General features: G+C 48.0%; 1 protein-coding gene across 3 annotated transcripts in view; it reads right to left on the bottom strand.

Moving 5' to 3' along the window:
* Positions 1-26120, bottom strand: part of PLXNA4 (plexin A4) — a 459202-nt gene that overhangs the window by 399289 nt on the left and 33793 nt on the right. For all 3 annotated transcript variants that reach the window (XM_038153056.1, XM_038153057.1, XM_038153055.1), the window contains exon 3: positions 8431-8613. In XM_038153056.1, the coding sequence (XP_038008984.1) occupies positions 8431-8613 (183 nt within the window). The remainder of the gene's footprint in view (positions 1-8430; positions 8614-26120) is intronic.

Genomic DNA, 26120 nt, shown 5'->3' with positions numbered 1-26120 from the left:
ATGTGGCATCAAAAACGGCACAGAGGACCCTGACTGAGAGCAAGGCAGGACAACCCCCTCCCTCAACCACCCGGCAAAGCTGTGCCTGATGCTCTCCAGGTTGTGGTTGGTCCATATTTAACTTGCCATTGAGCAGGAGGTGAGGGGCTGGGAACACAAACCCTGAGAGGAGCCCTGAGGGAGCTGGGGGTGCTCAGCCTGCAGAAAAGGAGACTCGGGGCTGCCCTCATCGCTCTCCCAGCTCCTGAAAGGTGCCTGTGCTCAGCTGGGCTGGGCTCTGGCTCCAGGCAGCACTGACACAGCCAGAGCACACAGCCTCGAGCTGGGCCAAGGCAAACTCAGGCTGGAGAGCAGGAAAAAGCTTTTCCAGAAAGGGGAGAAAGCTCTGGGATGGCTGCCCGGGGAGGTGCTGCAGCCACCATCCCTGGCTGTGTCACCAAAGCCTGGATGTGGCACTGGGTGCCAGGGTCTGGCTGAGCTGGACTTGATGGCCTTGAAGGTCTCTCCCAGCCTGGTCATTCTGTGAAATTCTGTGAATTCTGTGAAACTGAACCTGGATCTCACTGCCAAGGTTCACATCCCCAACAGTGCCCAGCTCCTCTCTTAAGGACAGGAGCTGTCAGACTGTGCTGTCTGCATTCCCCCCATCAGACATCTGGGCAGAGGGAGAGGGAGGAGCTGATTTTGGGCACAGATACAGCAGCAGGGTGGTGAGGGGAACGGTGAAAAGAAGAGATGGATGCACAGCACCTTATCAGGGACTCGCTCTCCTTTCAACTGGCTCCCTGATAACATATGGAGCTTAATCAAATATGCAAATGATGTCCTATCTAGAGACAAGGGAAACAGAGAAATAAACCCAGAGACCATGCATGAAAACAAGCCGATAAAATAAGGGAGTGGGGAGAAGGTTTCCTCTTTTTGATAAAATTATTTCAAAAAATTAAATTAAAGCAAAACTAATTAGGAGAACCGCACTTAAGCCGGCTTCCCTTAAGAAGGGTCAGCAGGCAAGAGGCATTCAAATCAAAGGCAGATGCAGGAGGCACTTCAAGGGCTCCCTGAAAAGTCATTATCCCAGTCAAAAAGGAAGGGGCTAGAGAGGAGGAAGGCATCACAAGAGCCTTGTTGGCTGGGCATCCATCCGGGAATTCACTGGAGTGTATGGAGAGCTCAACAGCCTCTCTGTCACCCTGGAGAGCAGAAGGAGCAGGTGAAGAGCAAAGCTGGTCACCTGATGTCCCAGCCACAGCATTTCCCTGAGAAGAAAGGGACAGAGAGAAGCAAATGGACCAGAGGGACATGGGGATGAATTTGCTTTTCCTTGTATCCCACCCCTGCACAATTTCTATCAGATGTGCTGCCGTGCCAGGCTCTGCAGCCTGACACCCCACAGAGCTGCTGACACCATGCAGAGCATCACCTGCCACCACCACAGGGCAGGTGACACAGCCAGCACAGCCAGCTGTCCCCCGGGAGGCTGCAGGACCCACGGATTCCAGCAAGGAACAGGCAGCAGGACATTGTTACCTGTCTCCCTTTGTTTGGTTTTGTCACTAACATCCTCCTGCCTGCTCAACGCATATCCTCAGCCCTCTGTGGGGAAACCCAGCTCTGCAAAGCTGTCAAACACAAGCTGCATTTCTAGGAAGGGTTTGAAGAGGTGAAGGTACAGCCTGCTGCCTTCCCTGCTGCAGTGGGCTCACTGGAGCCTGCTCTTTCTCCTGGAGCTGGGAGTAAAAACACACAGTGCAGAACTGCTGGTATAGAATTTGGAGGGATTAGACAGTTATTTGCAAATCTCACTGCATGATCACAAGATTCCATCTCTGACAAGACTCTGAGTCACAGCTAAACCAGAGTATCCAAAAAAAAAAAGAGCAGCACTCAACACATGTAGGAAAAGCACCCAGCAAAAGCACAGCTCAGCCAAACCCTGCACACCAGCACAGAGATTGCTGAGTAGTCAGAAAGCAGAGAGGGGTACTGGAAGGAGAGAGATGGAAAATTAATTGCTCTCTGCCAAAAAGCAGGCTCCAGCTCTTCCCAGGAACAGCAGCCTTCATGTCACAGGGAGAAAAAAAAAAAAAAGGAGTTTTCCTACTGCAGTTAGACACTGCAACAAGCTGCAGTGTGAGACGTGGACAAGTTGTAGCTGGAAATCCCAGAGCAATGGAAATGAGGGATGTGAGAGGCAAAGCAGCCACCTGCAGTGATGGAACCCTCGGTGGGTGTTTCAAACAAGTGCTGGCTGCACCAGTTCAGAGCCTGGGCAGAGCCTCTGTGGCGTGGGTTTAGGGCAGGGGATGGATCACAGGGTAACCCAAGCTGAAGGGACCTCACAGGGTCTCTAACCCAACCTCCTGCTCAAAGCAGGTTCTGCTAGGAGATCAGACCAGGTTGTTCTGTCCCTTCTGGCCTTCAAAGTCTCCAAGAACGGGAACTGCTTCTTCAAGGTCCTCATGGACAAAAAGCTTTTCCTTGTATCCAGTTGGAATTTTTTCATGCCAACTCATGCCTGCTGTTCCACATCCTCTCCTCACTCACCAATAACCACCTGTTTCCAGCTCCTCAATAACCACCCTGTTGGCATGGCAATGCTGTAACCTGGTCCCTCCACATTTTCTCATCCCATCCTGAATAAGCTCATTTCTCTCATCCTCTCCTCTCAGGGCAGGTTCTCCAGCTCCCAGCCAAACACTTGACCCTTTCCTGAACTTGTCCTGGTTGTCAACAAAGCTTTTGGTCTGAGTAGCCCAAAACTGGGTGCAGTATTTGGATGTGGCCTGGCAATTGAGCCAAGGTGATCACCTTTCCTCCATCTACTGGCAGCACCCCTATTTGCATACCCTGCATCTTTGATTTCACCCATGGGAACAGAGTCCATTCATGTTTAGGTGATGTTTGAGGACTTTATGATCACTGGACAATGATTATTACATGACCCAGGAGAAACTGTGCCACTGCCCAATGTCCACATTGATTCCACCCCCCCTTTCACCCAACACGAGTGCCATGGGCCGAGTTCACCACAGCTATCAAAACCACAACTTGGAGTGCTTCAGCCAGAAAAATTAACTAAGTTCCAGGTTTCTAAGCTTGCAACAACCTCTCAAAGAGGGGCTGCACATCAAGGTAGAGCACAGACAAGTGCAAACATCAAGTTCTGACAGGAACCAGCACTGCTCCATCACAAGTCAGTGAAGCACCCGGACTCCCGCTGGCTCCGGAAGCTGTGAGGAGAGCCCTGGGTGAACCAGCCCCTCTTGCAGAAACCATCTTCCCAGCAGGAGCCAGAGCCTCTCCAGTGTGTTTTCAGAGCAGTCAAGTCCACCTGCCAAACAGCTGGGGGAAAAAAATAAAATTCAAAAGATCCCCAAGTCTTTAAAGGCAGCAGAGGGAAGGAGAAGGGAGCTGAGTTTCCCTGCTGGCATTCACACAGAGCTGTCAGCTGCAGAATTCCCTCCGGGGAGTATCAAAACTGAGCAGGGCTTCTTGTTTTGTGTGTATTCAGAAACCCCCTGGCCTGGAGGAGCAGTGGGGATCTCTGGCTGTGCCTGCAGCTACCACCAGACTGGCCTTCCAAGCGTGGCAATCCCAGAGCTGCCACCTCCTTGGATGGGAGGTAAATCCCAACACCCTGGCTGGAACTGGGCCATCAATTCCATGGCCAGGGACACCTTCCACTCCACCAGGTTGCTCCAAGCCCCATCCAACCTGGCCTTGATGGCTTCCATTCACAACTTAGCACTTCCCCAACACCACTGTGAGAGGGGCCAAAATGAGAACTGCAAATCCCAGCTCTCTGATTTTAAATTCACCCTGTGGTGCTTCGTCTCTGGATCCAGGGAAAGCAGGGTCCCAAGGGCTCAGGGTTATCCAGAGGATGGATAACCATGGAAGTGGGAAATAGTGAGGATGTTCTCCTAAAAAGAGTTGATACCTGGTGGGAATTGCTGGCCAGATTTCAGAGCTGTTGGATCCAAATGAAAACCTTCACCCCACATGACATTCCACATCTAAAAACCCTTCAAAGACCACAAACTGATTGGATCTGATGAAAAATTAAATACAGCCCACAGAGTGAAAGTGTTGGGTTTTTAAGCTCAAGTTCTCTCTCTGCGAGGAGTTCAGCATGGAAACGGCTTTGAGTGAAATATTTGGATGGAATAAAAAGAAACCAAACAATTTCTTACAGGGAAGTTTCAAATAAAGGAAAATTTCTACTACTCCATTATCAAATAAACATTTCAAAATAGACCAGATTCCTTTTTTTTTTTTTTTTTTTTTTTTGAGAAATGCAATTCCTGGGGCTGCTCCCAGGCTGACATTTTTGTAAGCTCAACTCTCCCTTTACCCCTGCACCTCCACACAGAATTCATGCAGGTAAATTGTATTTCTTTGACTGGAAATTATCTGTACAGAAGCAGTGACCCATAAATTAAATGCCTGGGGAAGGAATACAAGAAATATGGAATACTGCTACACTCCCTTTGTGATGCCAGGTATTAGTGGCACCAGGAAAAAAATCCAAGCCAAGCCCGTGTGTACATCCCTGCTTTTCTCCTGCCACTGAAGAGCTGGGTGTGAATGAGAGAGTGAGCACAGAAAAAATAAAAAGCCAGGGAATTTTGGCACCTGGCTGTTTTACAGCAAAGTGGTTTGTAGGGAGAACATCCCCAGGAATAGCTCCTATGCTGTTTGCAGGGAGGCAAACCAGACATTTGTTAAACTCAAGTTTCTTTTTGCATCTCCTGAAAGAAATCACTAAAAACTCCCAGGGTTGCCAACTGCACCTCAGCCACAGGTTTTGCCTGAAGCTTTCCCCTGGGTGCAGAGGGGTTTGCAGCCAAGGAAGCCCATCAGGATCCCTGGATTGCACTAAACTGTGGGAACACTCACCACCAAAGTGGTACAGACACATGGGACAGCCAGCACAGGAGGAAATCAGACACTGGCTTCTAACCAAAGCGCAGCAAGATTAAACATTTCTCATTAAACAATGCCACCAGTGGTCAGGAGCTGGTTTTCCATCCCACCTGATCTGTTGAGTCAAGCTGTTTGAGGTGATCACACACTTCACAGCACTTAATACATTCATTTTCTACAGCACTCTTTGAGCAAGGAAAACATTCCCTGCCATTTGCAGGAGAGGAAATGAGATATGGAGACACACCAGAAGGTCCTGGCAGAGCAAAGGACTGAACTTCTCCTCCCTGGACCACCCTTCTCGATCCTGTAGAAGCCACCAAACCCCCAACAAACCTTTAATGCAAGGACAGTGGTTTCTATGTGTTAGATATGGACAGGGAGAATTTTTCCTTTTCTGTGGCTCTTCATTTTTATCCTATTTATTTCTTCATTCTGCAGGGCCAGGCTGTGCCCTGGACAAGGCAGCAGAATTGGAGGGAATATTTCTCCAGCACATTATTCTGTGCCTTCCTGATGGACTGCACAGGGAGCTTTGGGAATGAGCAGGGGTTGCAAAATGTATTTTGCCTGGGGCAGTGAAATAGCTGGGGCCAAGCGTGTCATTCGGTTTCACTCACACTTTCCCTACCCTATCTCTATCTTGGTTTTTCCTTTTCTTTCTCTCTTTGTTGTCTTGGTTACATGGGCAGATTCCTGATACTCTGCTAGTATTCATTTTAATGATATGTTCCTGTAAAGCACAATATTTTCCTTCAGTTGTGTGTGCCACTGGATAAATTCCTTTGACACATGTGACATTTGTATATCAACTAACAGATATTGCTTTACGACTGTGGGTATTTTGCAGAGCATTCATGGATCACATAAATCAAAATCTGATACACAGTCTGCCACTTCCATACATAAAAAAAAAAAACCCACACAGGGAGGAAAATACTGAAACTGCAGGAAAAAAAAAAAAGCAGCAAAGTTTCTCCAAAACCATCTTGTAATGACTTGCAGCGAGTCTTCCAAGCACAGAATAAATCCTGCTATCTTGGGGATCATCTCAGAACTCCTCTTTCATGCCATCCAAAATATTCCACTGCAGCTTGACCGAGGAGCTGCACTGCACCAGGAGAAGCAGCAGAGTGTGACACGCCTGGTAGGACCCAACAGCACACACAAAAAAAAAAAAAAAAAGAAAAAAAAGAAAAAGAAATCCCAGCTCCTGGGATTTGTCCAGGAGTTTCATCTAATCCTACAAGGCTTACTCCAATTTACCAGTGTTTTTGAACAGAAAACAAACTTTGTGCTAAAATAGTGGATTATGCTGGAGCTGCAATCCCAATGCAGCATTTTCCTGGCAGCACCTGATTGATGAGCCGAGGTGGAAAACAAAGCATCCAAAGGCCCATGGCAGGGGTCAAGGAGCATCAAGGGAAAGTCCTGAGTGCCAGACCACCCAGAGGAGGTGACAGGTTGCTGTCCCAGGGTCAGGCACTCCCAGGAGCACTGGAGGGGGACAATGTGAGGAGCAGAGTCAGGGATTGCAGAAGACACAGCAAGGATTGGGCTGGACCTAAGGGTTTCCAGGAGTCTGGATCACCTGGTCCAAAACAATCACACGTGGTTAGGAGAGTCTCATTTTGCTTTGCGTTCTGCCTCTTTGGGGGAAATTCATTCACCTGAGCAAATCAATCTCAGCCCAAGGCTCCAGCCTTGCTCCAACTCACCCAAAGTGAGGACTACCACAAGTAGAATATTCAGCACGTTAGGAAAAAAAGCTTCATTTTATTCCCTTTCTCAAGTTACATCAGCCACTTCTGCTCTCCTCTCCTCATTCTTTACCCTATAAGGCTGTCCCTGCTCCCTACCACACTCCATAAAGCACAGAAAGCTTTCTCTCCTACTTTCCCCTATTAAAAAGGAATCAGATCTTGGATTCTGCAGTGCGACCTGCAAAGGCAAAGACAGAACTGTGGCTGAGTTTTCTTTTCCTGAAGCCAAAAAAAACCCCAACCAAAAGCTTGTGAGTGCAGGGAGAGCAGTCATTAAGAGTTTAGGTCTTTTTGATATTTACCATTCAGATCTCGGCTACCCCATTTCCCTCCCTCCAAGAGACTGACTGGAGAACTGAACAGTTTATTATGATATCACACATGACAGGGAAGCAAAAGCTAATTAGCCAGGGGAGGAGATTATTTTTATTATGACCATTTTTAAAACAATTTGGCTCCTTTTTCACATGCCTGAATATATATTAAAAAAAACAACAAAAAACTACCATATTTTTCTTTTCAAAAGCATGAGCAACCTTTCCTCTGCTTTGAGCAAAGCCAGAGACATTTGCCAGTGGGCAGGATCCCATTCCTCCCTCAGCACGGGGGAAATGCCATCTGAATTTACAGCCCAAATTTCCTTTTCAAGTGAAGAAACAGGTAGAGGAACAAAACCAGAGATTCCAGACTATCCCTAAGCACCCATGAACAAACAATTCCCTTCACTCCCCGCAAGCCACAGTTGATCACCTTTTTACAGCACTTTATTTGCCCCAACTTGGAAGTCTTTACTTGCAAAAGGGATTTAAAGAGGAAACAACATCCTAAAACATTGCCAGGCTCTGCCCAACCTCCCTTCCCAGCTTCTCCCCCATCTCTACCACCATGGCCAAGCCACCATCTCCTTGCACAGGCAACATCTTACAACACTCCTGGGCTGAACATCCAGACCAACATTGTCAGACTGGCACAGAGAGGCTGAAACAGAGCCAGTGCCCATCATTAGCCCACTTCCAACAACTCTTCTTTCCTTGGGAATGCCACAGGTAGAAGATTCCCCCTCCCCAGCCCCTCTGAGGGTTTCACAAGGCAAACCCCAGCCATGCAACGGGCACATTTCCAGTGAGAATTCCCAGAGAGGAACACAAACACACTCTTGATTCTGTTTGTGTGGCATCAGCCATGAACATAAAGCTCATTAAGGCTCAGGACACAGCTTTCCTTTGAAGCAAACCCTCTTCCTTCAGCACAAACCCCCAGCCTGACGTCAACGGGGCGGCCGCTGATCCCGTGCTGGGCTCGTGGTGAAATCACAGCCAGGTCACACTGCTCTGAGGAAAGCTCTCCAGAGCATGAATCCTGTTTCCCAAACTTCAGCCCCAGTCAGTTTTTCTCCAGCATGCACAGACACCCTGTGATCAATGACTCAATTAGAGATGGTCTGAACACCAAGAATTCTGTTGGATGCAAATTACATCATGTCCATCTGCGACTGGGGCTGTGGTTTGACTTCTGAAGCATTAATTTCCTCATGAATAACCATTTGGAAGGAGGATTTCATCCTTTCTCAGATCATCTTTATCCCTTGAGGGTGAAACACTGTTTTTTTGCCAACTAAACCATTTTTTATCCTCAAAATAGGAGCACCTTAGGACAAGGACCGTGCTCGCGCTCCATGCAACGCTTAAATCACCACAAAAACATGAAAATCTGAGTTAGAGGACCACGTAGGTCTTACCTTCTTGAGCTTCCCACTCTTGGTGCCCACAAAAGCCAGGGAGTGGTTCTTGTAGACGTAGGCAATCACCGAGGTCATCCTGTCCCCATCCTCGGTGAAAATGGGGAGCCCTCGCACCATGGATGATACTCCCAAGGGGGCATTCATATCCAGGCCACAGAAATTGTCATCAATTGTTAACAGCTGCAAAGGAAGAAAGAAAAAGAGGGTAAACAGCTGAAGTCACCAGTTTTTTAGCCATTTGGGAAGTATCCATCCGTTGCACAACGTGCCTGTAATTTACGCAGGCTGACAAAAATCAAGGAGGGCTGGAGAAAGAGGTGGAAAAAAGAAAAAAAAAACCCCTCTCTGAAGTTACACAATGAGTTACAGCCAGAAGCAGAACTGGAAAGTTGGTTCTCTTGAATGACAGCCCAGCAGGATACATTACATTAAGCCTTTTTCCTACTGCTGTACCAGTCAGTTTTACCAGTCAAGACTCACCAATCGAGTGAAAGTCTGCTGAAAATGTCTTAAACATAGCTAAGTTCTGTCAAAAAAAAAAAGGGCAAAAAGCAAACCATTCCCAAAGAGCCAGAGTAAGAACCACTGAACTAAACCTGCACAGGCAAATAAAATAGACCCTGACCTGTCCTCTGGACCCAGGATCCAGCACTAAGGATCACATCTATGAAGCCTAAATAACCACCCTCCCCCTCTCCTAATTCTAAACTCAGTGAAGTTGCTTATGTTACATCTTGGAAATGATCATCCTCCAAGGAGTGTCCAAGCATTGTCTGAGCAAGAGATGGTCAGACGGTCAGCCCAGGCCCAAATCTGCAGAAGGTATTTAAGTTCAGGTAAATTCTTGGTAAGAATTAAATACCATGAACTGAAAGCCCTTTCCAGTGCCTCAGGGGGCTCCAAGAGAGCTGGAGCAGAATTTGGGACAAGGGGTGGAGGGACAGGACAAGAGGCAATTGCTTCAAACTGCCGGACAGCAGCGTTAGATGGGGAGAAATTGTTGGCTGTGAGGGTGGGGAGGTCCTAGCACACATGGTCCAGAGCAGCTGCGGCTGCCCCTGGATCCCTGGAAAGTGCCCAGGACCAGGTTGGATGGGGCTTGGAACAAGCTGGGACAGTGGAAAGGGTCCCTGCCCATGGCAGGGGGTGGGACTGGATGGTGTGAAGAAAAAACCCTGTTAAAAGCCAGCGTCCATGAAGGAGACAGAGGAGTTCTGCAATTTTATTTGAATAAATGGAGAGAGAGCCCACTGGGGCATACCCCTGTGGGGTTCTTCTCTTCAGATTTCAGAGGATACAGCCTCCTTTTATCCGAAACTCACCCTCTTCCTTTCCCCATTACCAGGAAGGTGCAGCCTTCCCGGACTACCCACCACATATCCCCCCTTGAACCTATCATTTCCCCCAAAGCTCAGCACTTCTGGCTGTCTGCCTTCAGGGGATCCACCAGAAGTGCCACAGACTTTACCCGGAGCCATTTGTCCAACCCTAAAGTTCAGGAGTTCAAACCCTAGTAGAAATTCCTGTGTTTTGTGGTCGGCAGAGACCCTGAGGCCAATTTCAAAGACATTAACATCCATTCCTCCTAAAGACCCCTCACCCATCTAGTTGTAAGGACATTAGCACCCATCTTTCCTTCCTTTAAGGTGCCTTCCAACCCAAACCATTCTGTTATTTTCTGTCTTACTCTGATGCTGTAATTCACTGAAGTTCTTTGGAGAGGAGGGAAGCTTCACCAAGCTACCACGGGGGCTTTCCAGCTTTTTTTTTTTGTTTGTTTGTTTGTTTTTGAGATATCCATGAACTCCCAACAACCAGAGAAAAACCCCTATCCATTAATACCCGCTGCCTGAGCTCTGTCACCCACTGCATTTGAACTCAGCAGCATTTTCACCACATAGATGCTGCACTGGGATCCCTTCACTTAAATTAATGTCATGTCCAGATGTCCCTAAGGGTGTTTCCTTGGGCTTCAGGGAGTTCCAGAAACACAGCAGGAACATGGCACAGGCAGCTCCTCTACCTTCAGGCACCACCGAGGCAGGTGAAGCTAATACAGGTCACAGATCTCCACAGAATAAATCAAATAAAACTCCAAATATCCCAACACACAACTGCCAGAGCAGTTGGGCTTTATTAACTTCTCTGGGGCTACTCACAGATTTCAAGTTAAGCATCCACTTAAAATGTTTTGCTAAGGCCTAGAGAAGCAATAATGAAGTGTACAGGAAGGTTGCCTAGTTCGATAGATTAGAACTAAAGAACCATAACAATTTTCTTTGAACTCACATCTTCCTGGAAACACAGCTAAAAAATAGTGATGGTCCCTGCTTGAGTTCACGAGCAGTAAAAGCCTGATAGTTGATTCATTTTATCCTCACCCAGCAATTACGGGCAATAATTACAGATGGTTTTGCTGAATAGAAGAATAATTCGTCCTAAATGTGTTTATAAATACATAAAACCTAGGAGGAATTCAAAGAGCCATTAGGAGGGATCAGCTAGCCTGAGCTCTGGCCTGCAGGAGTCATTAGTGTTTGTGGACTGCCCTTTTTTAGCAGAGCTAAAAGAGCAATTAGGGAGCAGATCAGCAGCCTCCAGCAGCAGCAGGCAGGATGCTGCTAGACCAAAATGACAGCAACAAGTACAAGATAAATCTACAACACAGCTTTAGTTTGGGGAAATCCATAATCAGCAGGGAAAGGAGGAGTGTCAGAGAAGAAACCACCCAACCAAACTGGAAATGCACCTTCCAACAGAGCCAGGTGACCTCAAAACTACTCCAGGTGATCCTAAATTCACAGAATAACGAGGTTGGAAGAGTCCTCTAAGATCATCAAGTCCAACCTATAAATAATTCAATCCCCTCAGCCCAACCACGTGGCCTCTTGATGTCCCTCCAATCTGAATTCTCCTGTGGATGTAAAATCCAAGAATCCAGGCCTCCAAGTCAGGCCCAGTTTGCCCAGAAACTCTTCAGCTCAGAGATGAGCACAATTTGTGCTTCAGGGGTATAGATCAAACTGCCTAAGAGCCACTCTGATGGTCTGACAAGCTGAAAAGAATCACATCACTGCAGGCTGAAAGCAGGAAACTCCCAAAGAGAAAGAGGGGAAAGGGAGGAAAGTTTCCAAGGAAAACAAGACATCCTTCTTCACCACCAAGACGATGAAAAGCTTCCCAGTGCCAGCAGACATCTTACCCAAGGTGCAGGGTGCAAAGCTCCATCCCAAACCAGAGAAAATTACTCTGACAAATGGCAAAATGAGATGAATCCAGCAGAGCTGGCACAGTTAGAGGAATACAGCCAAAACCAACTCCAGCAGAAGCACTTGAGACCAGAAAGGATCCACACACTCCCCTGGCTGCCTTTCTACTTGATCTAAACCCTCCCAGTCCCAGGCAGGAGCCTGGGAGGACACAGCCCCCAAAAATCACAGCATTGAGCACAAACACCTGCAGCTGATTTGCAGCCTGTCTCGAACCTGTTGAGGTTTCATTAATCTAATTGCCACTGGGTAGTTCCTCCTGCACCTGATTGGGCTCCAGCTGAACTCAGGCCTACCCTTAATGGGGCTGATAATCCCACACAGACACAAAATTAAATTTAAGCCTATTTATTTCATCTTTCTTCCCCCCTGACATTATTTACAGGAGAGCACATCCTTATAAGAAGGGCTTATACAGAAATAGGGGGGCAGATTTTTTTAAAGAAGGTAGAGTCACACCAGGTTTAAAGAAGAAATTGTTTATGATGAGGGTGGGGAGGCCCTAGCAAAGAGAAGCTGTGGCTGCCCCTGGATGCCTGGAAGTGCCCTAGGCCAGGTTGGACAGGGCTTGGAGCAACCTGGGATAGTGGGAGGTGTCCCTGCCCATGACAAGGGGTGGAATTCGATGGTCTTTAGGTCACCTGCAGCCCAAACTATTGTAGAACTCTGCGTCCACTCCCGTGCTGCTGGTTGGGTGCCAGAGAGGCAATCAGAGTTGGTTTGCCATGTGGACAACCCTCCCCCAGGAACAGGAGCAAGGCCAGCAAGCCACACGAAAACTATTTTCATTGAACATATTTGGGTTATTTCCTCTGGGGATCATCTGCCAAAAAAAAAAAACAACAAAAAAGCCAGCAAGCAAAAGCAAAACCCTACAAATAAACAGCACCCGGCTCCTGCACAGCTGTGGCTCTCAGCTGCACACAGGCCTTTGTAGAGACAGAAATACAGTCATCTTCTGCAGCAAAGAGAGACACGTAAGGAAGTTTGGATTTATGATGAAAGGGTCAGGAGTTGCAAGCACAGGTTTATTTTCAATTCCAGACACTCCTAGCAGCAATATAAAGTAGCCACGTTAAACTCTCTGGAGCTTCTCTGCCAGGCAATTTCATGTTAACGACTTTCCAGAATGAAGGAGGAGGTGAGGGCATGAATTCACTTCTAACGGTGGCTGGGATGGCAGGGAGAGGCAAAGGGAAGGTCTAAAGAGGTGGGAATGATATCAGCAATTCTCACATCCTGAGCAGTTAAAATCCAACCCAGAAAGTCACAGCCAGCAGGTAACTTGGAAGGAAATGGGGCCTGCAGTTGGAATGCTGGGCTGGGATCGGATCAATCACTTCATCATCCCACACCAAATTCCCACTTGCAAATGAGGGAATATTTCTCACCACCACCCTGCCCCAGGGAAGCTGAGAAGCACAGGTGGTCCAAAATATCTTCATCTGAGATGGACTGGCAGCTCCCCGGGTTTAAATGCCCTTCCTAGTCCCACCAGCTGCCTCTCTACCTGGTTGTGTTCTGCTCCTGTCACCTCTGCCTGTGTCACCTACCATCTGCAGCTGTGACACCATGGCCAAGTGTCACAGTCACCACTAAAAGAGGAAGGATGTGCAAAAGAATGGCCCTGATTTACGGGATTCTGGCAGGCGTTTGCCTCCTCCAGGATTAAACCTATCAAATAAATAATTAACACATCCAAGCCCTCCTGGAGAGGATGGCTTTACAAGGCTGGTGCCGGCTCAGTCCTGGAGGGATTCACTGAGCCCCCAAAACCCCCAAATTCAGCAGAAGGATTCGAGATTTGATTACATCACCTCCTTCCCTGCCCTCATCTCATTCCCAGCAGGAACGAGCGCGCTGGCATCGCACGAGTGGCAGAAGCACCAAATATCAGGGGACACGGGCAAAGAGTGCTCATAATGCACCAATTGTCCCTTAAACATCTGCTTTCACTGCTCGCCTCTGAGACAGCCCCTGATAATCAAACACAGCCTAATCCACATTTGGGGAAGAGCCTCGATAAAGGATTAGCCACCCCTCACTCCTCCTTGCTTTCACTCCAGCAGAATCTTCCTCCTCAATCAAAGCACAGGAGCCTTTTTTCCCAGATATCTCAGCAGGCTCCAAAGCAATTCCACAGACTCACCAGGGATAAAGGCTGTCCCAGTGGCCAAGTCTTGCCTTTGATTTACAGCTAATACCTAACAGCCCTGTCTTCATGTGGTGGCAGGTACTTGGCTCCTCTCTCCTGTTATCTCGGGCTTGGCTGATGCAGAGGATGGAGGGAACACACATTAATGGATGTCTGTGCTGCCAGCAGGGCCAGGGAGCCAGCAGCAGTAAGAAATCAACAGTTACAGGCGTTTGAGTCTTTGCAAGGAGACATCCAAGGTCTTTTCCACCACCTGACTGCAGGATCTCCTTTCCTGCCTGACTGCAAGGGCTCCGTGAGAGTGAAGGTAGGCACATGTCCACTCGATAGAATATTTAAAAATCTAGAGAGATGGAAGACGTAGAAAAACCTCTCAGCGGGAACTTGATGGTATTTGAAGAGACACAAGCTAAGAAATGTAGGGTCTAGGACACCTGCAGCAGGGGTGAACCATAAATCCCAACAAAGTGGAGCTGGAAATAATGGAAACCATCTCCCTGCAAATGACAGGACTTTAAATTCCAACAGCAGCAGGATGGTACCCAAGGCTTGTGCTCCTCCTGTTTGCTGCACACATTGTCTTGGTGCTTTGAGCAGGTTTGAGTGCAAGGTGAACTCCTGGTTGGATGCTGCTTTGCCCTGCCCATGGCATTAGTACTTGGCATTCCTGAAGCTGGATTGACACTCCCTCCTGCAGTATCTCTGCTTCTGGCCATGCTGCCTCCTGTGAAATCAGTGGATCTTGGTCCACCTGCCCCTTCCCACCACAGAACCTCAGCAGAACCATCACGTTTCATCCTGCTGCTGTGCCGAGCTGTGAAATCCCAGTGCAGGATGGACAGGGCCCCTCTGGCTTTCCCCTCCTGCCACATCATTCCTGGAATTTGATGTCTGTCACTGCCCTCCCCTATTGGTTTCTCTGTGTCTCGATTGAAGGCACTTGAGATGGTAATTCATGTTCAGACTCAAGTGTTTATGATTTCTTATCAGTGTTACAGCCTCACAGCCCTGAGCTCTGCAGCCTTTCATCACCAAGGCACAAAATGGCCAACTGTCTCTTGTTACAAGGTCTTTTAAGACTAAACTAACCAATTAAGAAATGACATCTAGATTCTTTTCACTTTTAACCCAATAACTGATCACTTGAAGCCTGCAATGTGGACTTTTCTGTCCAATTACAAAACACCACCCAAACCCATGAAGAAGAAGGTAAAGAAGAACAACCTGCCTCCATCCTAAAACCCCCATCTTGCTTCATATTTATTTTTATATTCTAAAACCCCAAACTCTGAGTTTTCCACCCTGTGATATTCCACACTTCTAACCAACTACACACCCACAATCCCAGTACTGTTAATCAGTTTTGGAAGCCTTCTCCATGGCCTCAGGTCAAATGCAGTGTTCTCTTGTGGGTCTGTGCTTTTAAGCACAGAAAGCTGAAAATTCTCAGCATCCAGGGTTCCAGCACTCCCCCCATCCCAGGCATTCCTGGCAGTGGGTCAGGAGAAGGCTGCAGGTTTGCCTGGCTGCAGACCTTTGTCATCTGCAGTTCAAAATTTCATGGGCAAAGAGATGGGCAGCGACCAAAGATAGCCCAGATCACCAACCCACCCCTCATCAGTGGTCAGTCTGGAGCCTAATGGCTTCCAAAAATACCCAGCCTCGTTCCCCCAGGGTGCTCTGTGATACAACAGAAGCTGGATCAAGAGCCAGCATTTGGAAATACATTATAATTGCACCCTGCTTTTCACTTGTGCACCCACAGCAGTGGTTGCTGTGCAATTGCATGTCACCATATACAAATGACAGTGCAGTTACAGGAACTTTAGCAATTATAGGGAAATTGCACCCACTATGCTGAGAGGTTTTCACTCAGACACAGCTCAGGAAAGCAAGAACAAGAGGGAAAGTTACTCAAATTGACTAGAACTGGTACAGGTATTTGGATTTTAGGTCTGTAGTTTAAGCATCAGTTCAAGGACTGGTGTCAAGTTTCCAGAGTGCTGCAGAATCTTAATGGAGTACAGACTTTTTATGCCTGCATTTATGTTCCTGCTCTGCTGTGAGTGTGAGGCTGCCCAACAGTCCACACCATGTTCCTCCACGTCGTAAAATTTGCAATTTCCTGAAGAGGAGGCTGCCTTTCTTGCAGAGAGCAACAGGTTCCTTCAGTCTTCAGGCCCTTTGCTCAGCAGAGCTGGGTGATTATCAGTAATTGTGGATAAAAGGAATTGTGCTGTAAATTTGTGCTGTAAATGTAACATCCTCCAAGCCCTGCCTTTTTTAAGTGCCCAAAGATGTGCACAAGCTAAATCCATTAGTGAGCCCCTACAAATTTTCTAGAGCCCAATAATACTAAATTTTAAACAATTCTGGCTGCTTTCCTTACATTTTTTATGTCACACTTCAGAGATGCAGAGCCCTGCTTTCAGCATCTGCTGACCCTGTCACAGCCATGGTGACACAATTGCAAAGATTGTTTTTTGCTTGTTCTCCATCTCTGGTTCCCACTTTTTGCTGGAACTGCCCTGGAAGCAGCAGTGGGCTCTTGTGGGCCCTGAGCACCTGCTCTGGTGGGAGGTGTCCCTGTCCATGGCAGGGGGGTGGAACTGGATGAGTTTTAAGGTCCTTTCCAACCTAACCATTCTAAGATGCTGTGATTAGAGGGAAATTGCTCATGTCCCCATGAAGGAAAGTCATAATGTGATTTAAGTGGTATTTCCAGTGCCTTGGTTAGACCCCAGAAGTCTGATGTAGGCACAGAGAAGGGAGAGTACCTCCAGCAGCAATGCAGACCGAGATAATAAAACATAATAAATAAAATATTCCATTCATGGAGATCTTCCCGTTCCAAACCCCAAACATCACCGTGTCAGCCAAATCTCCCTTTTGCATATTGCATTTCCACCTCTCCAGAAAATTTCCAGCATCACAATTCCAAATCTCAGCACCCGAAGCCATGCAGGTGGGGTGAAAACCACACCCCAAAGCTGTGTGGCCACTGAGGTTCATTCCTACAAGCCAGAAGCATGGATGTGACCTGCAAAACAGCAAGTGTGACTGTAAAAGGTGTAAAAGGAAGCGGAGCTTTCCTGTGGTCCCATAAACTTCCCCTTGCTGGCTCAGAGGATCATGTGGCTGCGGCGTTGAGGGATAAACAGGGGAATATAATCTCTGTGGCTCTCAGATCAGTGCTTTGAAAAATTCACTTAAAATTTTTCACACCCCCCCCAAAAAAAGAGATTATTGAGTGTGGAGACTCTGCCTTTGAAACTGCCACGGACTGTTGGGTAAATAAGCATTTAGGGATTTTTGAAACGGGAAGTATTGATCAAATAAGCTGCTAGAGCTCTTCTAGAAGAACTTATTCCAGCAGCAAAGCTCTGCTACGCACCTGAAACACAGCAGCACTGGTATTCCCTGGTGCTGCTGTAGCTGAGATGGGGAGAACAAGTCTCAGAGAGAGGAAATCTTAGGCGAAAAGGGGGTTTGTGTAAGCAGAAAGACACCTGCAAGAGAAGGTGCTACATTTTATCCCAAAGGATGTCCCATTTCACTGATCAGCCCTCTCATTCCTATTGAACACACACCAGCACCTGGCCAGATAAAGTCTGGCTGCCTCCCTTTGATGGCACCACCAGCAATTCACTGCTGCTGCAATCACAATTTCTATAATTATTATTTTGTTATACAGGAATAAAAAAAAAAAAAAAATCATCATTTGGGCTGCAAAGTGCCACCCGCGCCAACCGCGCTGCGGAAATGAAACAACAAGGCTGCTTTGCATGCAGGCCACACCTTCACCCCCGAGAGCCCCGAGCCTCTTAAAAGCATTAATTAAGCCTCACCACGGTCCTGCAAAGGTGATTTAAGTGCTGTAATGAGTGAGATGTATGTGCTGCTGCTCTTCAGCACCAGGAAATGGTGAGAGCTTGGCTCGCTCAACAAACAGAGAGTTGAGATCCAGGGCTGGCATCTGTATCGGGGAGAATCGAGATGTGTCTGGCCCCATCATCTCACAGAAGATGCATTTAAAGAGGCCTGGTTATCAGTTTAAACAACAAACTAAAGCACTCGAGCCCTGAAAGGGAAAATCTCCCATTTGTAGCTGCTTATCTGTGCAGATCTTGGTGCTTGAGGAATTCAGAGCATGTGTACCAGGCAGTGTCAATTCTCTGAAGCTCCAACTGCTCCTCAATCTGGAAGCAGGACTGAGCAATTGGGAGGCTGCAGCCAGCCCTGGGAGCAGGGACACCGTCACACCCACAGCCCCGTGTTTCCTGGAGTGGGATCCCAACCAACAGCCCTGTCACAGTCATATTTTCTGAAAAATCCCTTTGCCCAGGATTTTTCTCCTGGGAAGCTGAGAAGCCTCAGAGGAAAAGGAAAACAATTCTTATCTCATTTGCTTCTCCTGTGTTTTGCTGCTTTGGAATGTGGTTGGAGATTGTTTCTCCAACAGGTGATTGTTCCATTGGATTCATGTGAATTGTTTTGACTTAATGACCAAACAAGGTCAAGCTGTGTCAGGGATCTGGAAGAAGTCACGAGTTTTCATTATTATCTTTTAGCCTTCTGTCTGTATCCTTTCTGTATTCCTTAGTATAGTTTAGTACAGCATTCTTTAATATAATATAGATCATAAAATAATAAATTAGCCTTCTAAGAACATGGAGTCAGATACAACATTCCTTTCTTTGTCTGGGAACCCTGCAAATACAATACAGCCCCAGCCCAAGAGTGCTGGGTCATTCCCTCATTAGGAGGAGTGAATTTTTATTATTCCCTGCTGCACGTTCCCTCATTCTGCCTCTCCCACTCTCTCTCCTTGTCTAAATACGTGCCTGGCTAATATTGCTTGTTTACAGGATAAATCAGCTGTACAAATCCTATTATATTTTGGATCACTGACAACGACGGGGTAATGACATTGAAACGGGGAAATGCAATGTACTGATCTAATGTCACCCACATGTTCCAGCAGCTACACCAGCTCCCAGTGCTGCATGGAGGAAACCGAGCAAACTCTGTCTTTAACATTCAGTTCCAGGCTTAGCTGGCTGTCTTGCCTTTCCTAGTCCTGAGTGTTTCTTTATTTAAAGAATCATAGGATGGTTTGGCTTGAAAGGGACTTTAAAGACCAGGCAGTCCCACCCCATGCCATGAGCAGGGACACTTTTCACTGGATCAGGTCGTTGAAAGCCTCATCCAGACTGGCCTTGAACACTTCCAGGGAGCCTGGATACAGCTGAACAACCAGGTCTGTGCTGGCTCTGCAAACACCAAATTTTGTCTTCAAGCTGTTGCCAGGTCACCGGAAGATTGTCCCATTCTCAATAAAATGCTTCTCAAACAAACTGAGAGCAAAAAACTGCATCCTACAACAGCAAAGCCATGAAGGTGCCAGGCTGGGAGTGTCTGGAGCAGAAATATGGTCAGATGTGATTCAGGCATCTCTCTGTGGGTAAAACAGCTTTTTTCATCTCCATCTCCACACTATCCAATCTTCCAAGATCTGTGTTATCCTACCAGGTACAATAGGAACCCATCCATGCAATTTGGATAAATAGAGACATTTCAGGGAGGGAACAACAAATAAGTCTTATGCTATACTCCTGGAATATAAATAAATAGACACATACATCAGATCACTCCCGGAGGCTGAATATCTTCACTGAGCCTCCAAGTTCTGAGACAGAGCCTGCACTGTGTTTCACCCCCACAGCTCCACTGGCATCAGGAGAAGGAGGAAGGGTCTGTGCAGGATTTATCCCAGAGAGCAAAGCTGAATCCAGCACCCCCTCGCCCCCCTCCTCAACAGAATGGGCATTGTACAACCTCCCCTGCTCCGGCTGCTTTAAATAGCAGCAGCCTCAACAAGGGAGCTGGAGTCATTTTGCTTCTGGCTCTTCCAGGACATCTGGGGTTTGCTTTCTCTGCCTTTTTTTTTTTTTTTCTAATTAAAAAAAAAAACAAAAACTGTCTTGCACAAGCCTCTTGGCCTGCCAGGCGACCTCCTGGCGAGGCAAGGCGAGGTCAGCTTTGCGAAGTCGCCGATCTCCTGGCGCGGAAGAGAATGTGAGCAGATCACGTGGAGGCCTCCAAAAATGCAAAGCTGAGCCACAGACGACCTCAGGGCTCGACCACAGAAGAAAACAGCTCGGGTTCCTGGCAGGGGAAGCAGCAAAGAGCAGTTCCCAGGAATAAATCTAATTGTCCGTGTGGCAGGGAGCACAAGGAGATGGCACGGGCAGGGATGGAGGGTCTGGCGCTCGGCTCACCTGCACACCAGGGAGCAGCAGGACCTGGGGTGATGCTGAGCTGCTCAGGCAGAGCCAGCTGGTGCAGGGATGGGAGGGATGGTGGGGGAGGGAGCTGTGCCTGGAATATCTCAGACACAGCAGCCTTGGGTCCTGCTCTGCCCTCAATGAACATTTTGTGTCAGCGGGGTCACCCGGACGTGAGAGAACAGCTCTGTGAGAGGGTTTGGCACCCAGCCACTTTCAGGCACAGGGTTTCCTCCTGGTTTATGCTGTGGAAGGAAATAAATGGGTTTGAGAGGGTTGTTTCCAATGCATGTTCGGGTTTTTTCCCCCAGGACAATGGGGATTTGTGAAGGAGAGGTTTCAGGGTGGGGGTGTTCCAGGGTGAAGGTAATTAATTACTGCCAGAATTATTTCTGCATCCACTGGTCAGGCAGTATCCTTTCAAGGACAGGTGTTTAATACTGAGAAACCTACTTAATACCTCAAATGCAATCATCCTCTCCAGCAATTAGACCCTGATTTACAGCCCTTAAGTGCAAGCTTCTGTTGATGTAGAGGATTAAGAGTTTTTGTTTTGCTCTCCCTCAGAGCACCCAAGGCCCCTTTTTTCCCTGCCTGGAGTGCAGAGCACTTTGCAGAGGCGGGGACCTGTCCTTATCCCTGGTGGCTGAAAGCAGAGAGGTGGCACCTGGGAGAGAAAACCATCACCCAGGGCAAAGAGATGAACCCACCCTCTGCCCGAGCTCACCTCACAGTGGGGAGAATTTCCCAATCCCAGTTCAGAGGGGCCAGAACCTTACTGGGAGCGCTGGAGACATGAACTCAGTTGCTCTCCAAAGAGCACAGCCCCAGACATCTCTGGCCACTTCCACCACAACCATGAGAAATACCAGCTGTGTATCTCCCTGGAGAGAGCTCCCTGAGCTGCCTCGTGTGGGGAGATAACTGGAATTTTTCTCTGTGGAAGTTTTCACCTGGAGCAGAGCCAGCTTTGCAGGGGAGGTGATGCTTAGGCCTGCTGGAGGTGGAAGATACAGGGGGAGATTTGCAAATCCCAGAGCTCAGCTGCAGAAACCCTGAGCAGGGCCCTACCTGTTGGATTAAGCCCTTTTCTGACCCAGAGATGGGGCAATGAGAGGCGTTCTCAAAACTTTCATTCCATTTTCAGTCTCATGAGAAGGGTGAGACGACACAGATGTCATAATTCACCCCTCCACAATCAGAAGTGATTGTGTCCCTCTTCCTCCCCAGCTCAGATTGCTCCCTCTCCAGCCCCCCAGTGTCAGCAGGAGGACACTTGTCACCTCTTATCACAGCTGCTGGGCCCAGCACCCGCTCTGCACACACGCCACACTCGGCATCCAACACAAACTGCTGTGACCAAGTGCACAAACACAGATCTGGCAGCCACCAGCCTGTTTGCTCAGCTCCCAGTCTCCAGTGAGCATTCCCAGAGAGGAATTGCAGCATTGCTCAGGGTACTGCCCTTCCAAAAGCTGAACTTTATCATGTTTTTTGTGGGGGTTTCCTGCTCTTATTTGCATTTTCAGAGGAAAAAGAAGAAAGTGCTGTTAAAAATTGACCATGAAGTGACCTCAGCTGTCCACAAACCCTTTCAATCAGAAACACCAGCCTGTAAAATTTGGAGTAAAGACAAAAAATGTACACAAAACCATGTACACAAAACTTGTGCATGGTCTGTCCAGCTGGGATGAGCAAAAAGTGCTGTTGTGCAAGCACCAGTGGCACTGAGACACACACAGGGATTTACTTAGGACAGCCCAACTGGCAAACAGGGACACTGTGAGGTAAAATGAAACTGATAACTCATCCCTGTGATTGATCCATCCCCCCTGGGAAAGAGTCAGGCTCATGTACTCACCAGTGCAGCCAGGAGAAATGGGCAGGGCTCCTGAAGCACCTGGATTGCCTGGACCTCCCTCCACACCTTCCTCTTCCCAAGGACTAACCAAAAGCTAACACTCCTTTTCCCCAACCTTTCTCTTTTAAGGGAAAATGGGAGAAATGACAGATAGGGGTGACAATTCCTGCTTTTTTTGCTTGTAAAGTGATTTTTTTCCCATGAAACACCCCTTATTTCCAGCAGCTCCAGCTGGTCCTTCTTTCTAAATGACCCTGGTCTTCTTCCCACCATGCCAGAGAGGAATGTAAGAGCAAGGAAGATATTCCCTCCTCCTGCAACTGATGGGCACAGCACCAAGATCCAGGAGACCCTGGGCTACAAATTGTGGGTTTTTTGCCTTAGCCAACCCCCCTGCTGCTCCCCATCCTGGTGTCTCAGAGGTGCTCTGTGTCCTGTTCCCACCAGGGATGATGAACATAAGCCTGGAAGGAAGAGGAATATTGATACAACAGAATATGAAACAGGCTGAAAAATCTTGGCCGTCCCTGTTAACACCAGTGATTGCAAAGAGAAGCCCTGGGAGAAAGAGGAATATGAAATAGGCTGGAAAAAAAAAATCTCAGCCATCTCTCCCCTTCCCAGGAGTCAAGCTGACTGTCCCACACCTTACACAAAGTCTTTCCACCACCTGAGCTGGAGATGGCCCTTCCTAACCTGGTGGGATGTGAGCCCAAGGGTCATCCCCAAGGAGCAGGCAGTGTTCATCCCAGGGCTGCCAGAGGAAAATGTCTGTGCGCCCAGCTGGCCTCCAAACATGCCCAAATCCAAAAACTAATCCAAAAATTCCTCCTGAATCCTGTGACAACAGCAGCGCTTGCTTGGTGGGCATCAGGGATGGGCAGGGGATGCAGGGAAAGCAGGAGAGAGCAGAAGAGAGCAGGAGAGCAGAGCCCACTTGAGGAAGAAATGCATGGAGATGATGCAGGACTCCCAGAGATTTCACCAGCAGCATCTGCAAAGAGGTTTTGGGGAGTTACCAACAGCCACCAGAAGCACAGGAAGCCTTCACAGCCAAGTCACTCGTCAGACAATGGCTTGGGACCCAAACATCCACTTCTGGTAGCAAAGTGTTGGGAAAATATTGCCCAGCTCTTCACACAAGGCCTTTCGTTGGCCAGTCAGCTTTGAAAACATTTCTGTTCTCCCCCAAGTGACAGCACTGCCGTGAAAAACAGGAAAAGACTGAATACAGCAGTTTAAACAGTCAAAGCCCATTTCCTGCCAAAAGGAAAGGAAAATAGCAGCAAGAGGCAGAAGCCAGGCAGGAGTTGGAGACTGACACTTTGATTATCTTCAGCAGATATTGGTGCTGCATATCTGGTGGAAGCTGCAGTGGTGGAGGTGACAGCTTTTCATGGCAGGGGCTGGAGTCTCTTAGGGTGGGAGGTGGATCAGGATGAGCAGGAGGCCAGGATCTCCCAGGAGAGCAGCCCTGGGATGTGAGCAGCTCCTGAGCTGACAGCCAGGGTCACATGCCAGCAGCACCCCCGGTTTGGGACTTCATTGCCAGCCAAAGTTCCAGCAGGATCCCTGCTCCTCTCTGTCTCCCCACAGCCCTGACACCCTCAGGCTGCTTTGGGGTCAGTCTCCAGAACCCTCCTCTTCTTCATCCACTTTTTGTCTCACAGCTTTCACCTGCCTGGTCCCCAAGGTAGAGGGGAATGCTCCCCTGCCTCCTCTGCTGAGCATCCCAGGAGTGGAACTCCCACCAGGCTTCAAAAAGCACCCAATAATCTTTTTTCATTGTAATGACAATCAACAAATCCCCCAGTGATCAACTCCTGTACAGAAACGACACATTTACATCTCCATCCTCCTCTCAAACTGCCTTTTATTTCTCCCTTTTTATTTTTTAAACAAATCCAGCATTTCCCAACACTGTCACAGAACCACAGAATGGTTGGAAAGGACCTTCAAAGTTCATCTAGTCCAGCCTCCTGCCATGAGCAGGGATAACTTCAACCAGGTCAAGCTGCTCCATTGCAAAGTTTATATAGGACATTGAAACCACAGCCTTCTTTACCCAACATGAAGCTGCTTTTCTGTTTTAAGAAGCCTTTTATTTTTCCCCTCCAGAACAGCCCTGCCTTTGCCAACACCCTGCACGTCCACAGGGTTTGAAGGTGCCCTCTGACTGCATAAGTAGGAAGGGCTTCAGTATCCAGAGAGGAGATTTAGATTCCACATGAGGGAAAGCTTCCTCACAGCACAGACAGATTTTAGGGAGAGAGAGGAATCTCCAAAGCCAGGGGTTAAGAACAGGTGAGACAAACATCTGTCAGAAGCGTTATAAGTAGGGCAGAAGGGCAAATCAGATGACCTCATAAGAATCCTTTTTTTCCCAGCCTCATTTTTCTCTGATTATATGAATTTCTAAGCATTTGGGGTCAAGTGTACTGCTTAAATATAAGCTATTATCCTGCTTTTGCAGAGAGGTATTACCTGAGACCATTCATCACCTGAGTGCACATCACCAATTTGCAAATCAACAGCCCAGACATAAAAATCTATCATTTTTTTTCGATTTATGCTGAAGATGAATGGGAGGACAGCTGTAACACAGGGATGGGAGAGGAATGAACGCTGAGGATCCTCGATTCATCTCTGGACTTTCACCTTTCCCACTCTAGAAATTCTGCTACCACGCTGCTGACATCTACAACAGGCACTTGGGGGCAACCACAGGCTTATCACATAGTTTTATTGGTTTTGTCTTTGCCTTGACCTTTGCAAACCAGACTGGGACATCCAACCCTGCATCTGGGGACTCAATGCCTCCTGCTGAATACTGACCATGAGACAAAGCTTGTCCAGCCAAGGTCTTTCCTGACCTCAACTGTCAGGAAACTGTCTCAACTCCAGATGTAACCAAGCTGCCCAACCAGAGGAGCTACAGAATCTGCTTCTGGGGACCAGAGCATTGTTCCCCCACATTTGGGGGGAATTATTTGTGTGCACATTGCAGGTTAGGAGAGTTGTGCTGGGAATGGTCCCCAGGAGATTTCTCTAGCCCTGAAATAGCCCTGAGCAGGGATTACACCAAGGCAGGAGCAGAAGTATGCAGTCATGTGGATCCCCTTTGAGTCAGTTACTCCTCTGTTAAAAATATTAGAAAAATTATAAGAATGTTTGTTACTAAAACAAATTGGTGTCTTGCTAGGCAAGGGCAGTGCAGTGAAACCAGCTCCTCAGTCCTACAAAGAATCACAGAATGGTTTGGGTTCAAAAGGATCTTAAAGATCATCCAGTGCCACCCCCTGCCATGGGCAGAGACACCTTCCACTGTCCCAGGTTCCTCCAAGCCCCATCCAACCTGGCCTTGGACACTTCCAGGGATCCAGGGGCAGCCACAGCTGCTCTGGGCAAGCTGTTCCAATGTCTCACTACCCTCTGTGTAAAGAATTTCTCCCTAACGCCTAATCCAAAGCTCTCCTCTGTCCCTTTGAAATGCTCAGTGCCCAGTACATCAGCTGGACCTGTTCTCATCCAGGATTTCAGCTGCCAAAGGCAGGGCAGCAAAGCTGAAGTTCAGTTCCAGCCTGGACCATAGGCAGGTTAAGCCTCTATTTGCACCAGCAGAGGAACATTTGACATCCCCAAAACGGGGGGAAAGGCTCGCTGATGGCTCTGTGATTGCTTTTAGAGCTGCCTCTGACACATGTGTGAGTGGCAGAGCAGCAGTGCTGGGGCTTGCCTGGCAAGCAGGACATCAGCAGAGGAGAGCAGGCTCTCACAGACACACATCCAGCCTCCAAAATACTTCACCAACCATCAAATGTTTTCCAGGCTTAGCGGCTGGACTCTGCAGCCCCTTTCAGCAGCCAAGTCACTAATACCTCTTCCCTCAGGCAGCACAGCTGATCTCAGGCAGGGCTTGCCAGCAGCAGCTCTAAGCAGGCTCATTTAAGGAGAGGACAGCCTACTTAGTTACACACTTTAGACTTCCTGCTTTTAATTCAAGCATCTCTAGGTCCTTTTGCAGTGTCTCTGATTCACAGTGAAGATGCACACTGATAAATATGCTCAAACACTTTTCCCCACCCTGTCCTCTCTCCAAGCTGTGCGCTCCTGTC

This window comes from Motacilla alba, chromosome 1A, assembly GCF_015832195.1.
Source record: "Motacilla alba alba isolate MOTALB_02 chromosome 1A, Motacilla_alba_V1.0_pri, whole genome shotgun sequence".
Classification (NCBI taxonomy): Eukaryota; Metazoa; Chordata; class Aves; order Passeriformes; family Motacillidae; genus Motacilla; species Motacilla alba.
This window is presented reverse-complemented; position numbering and strand designations above follow the sequence as displayed.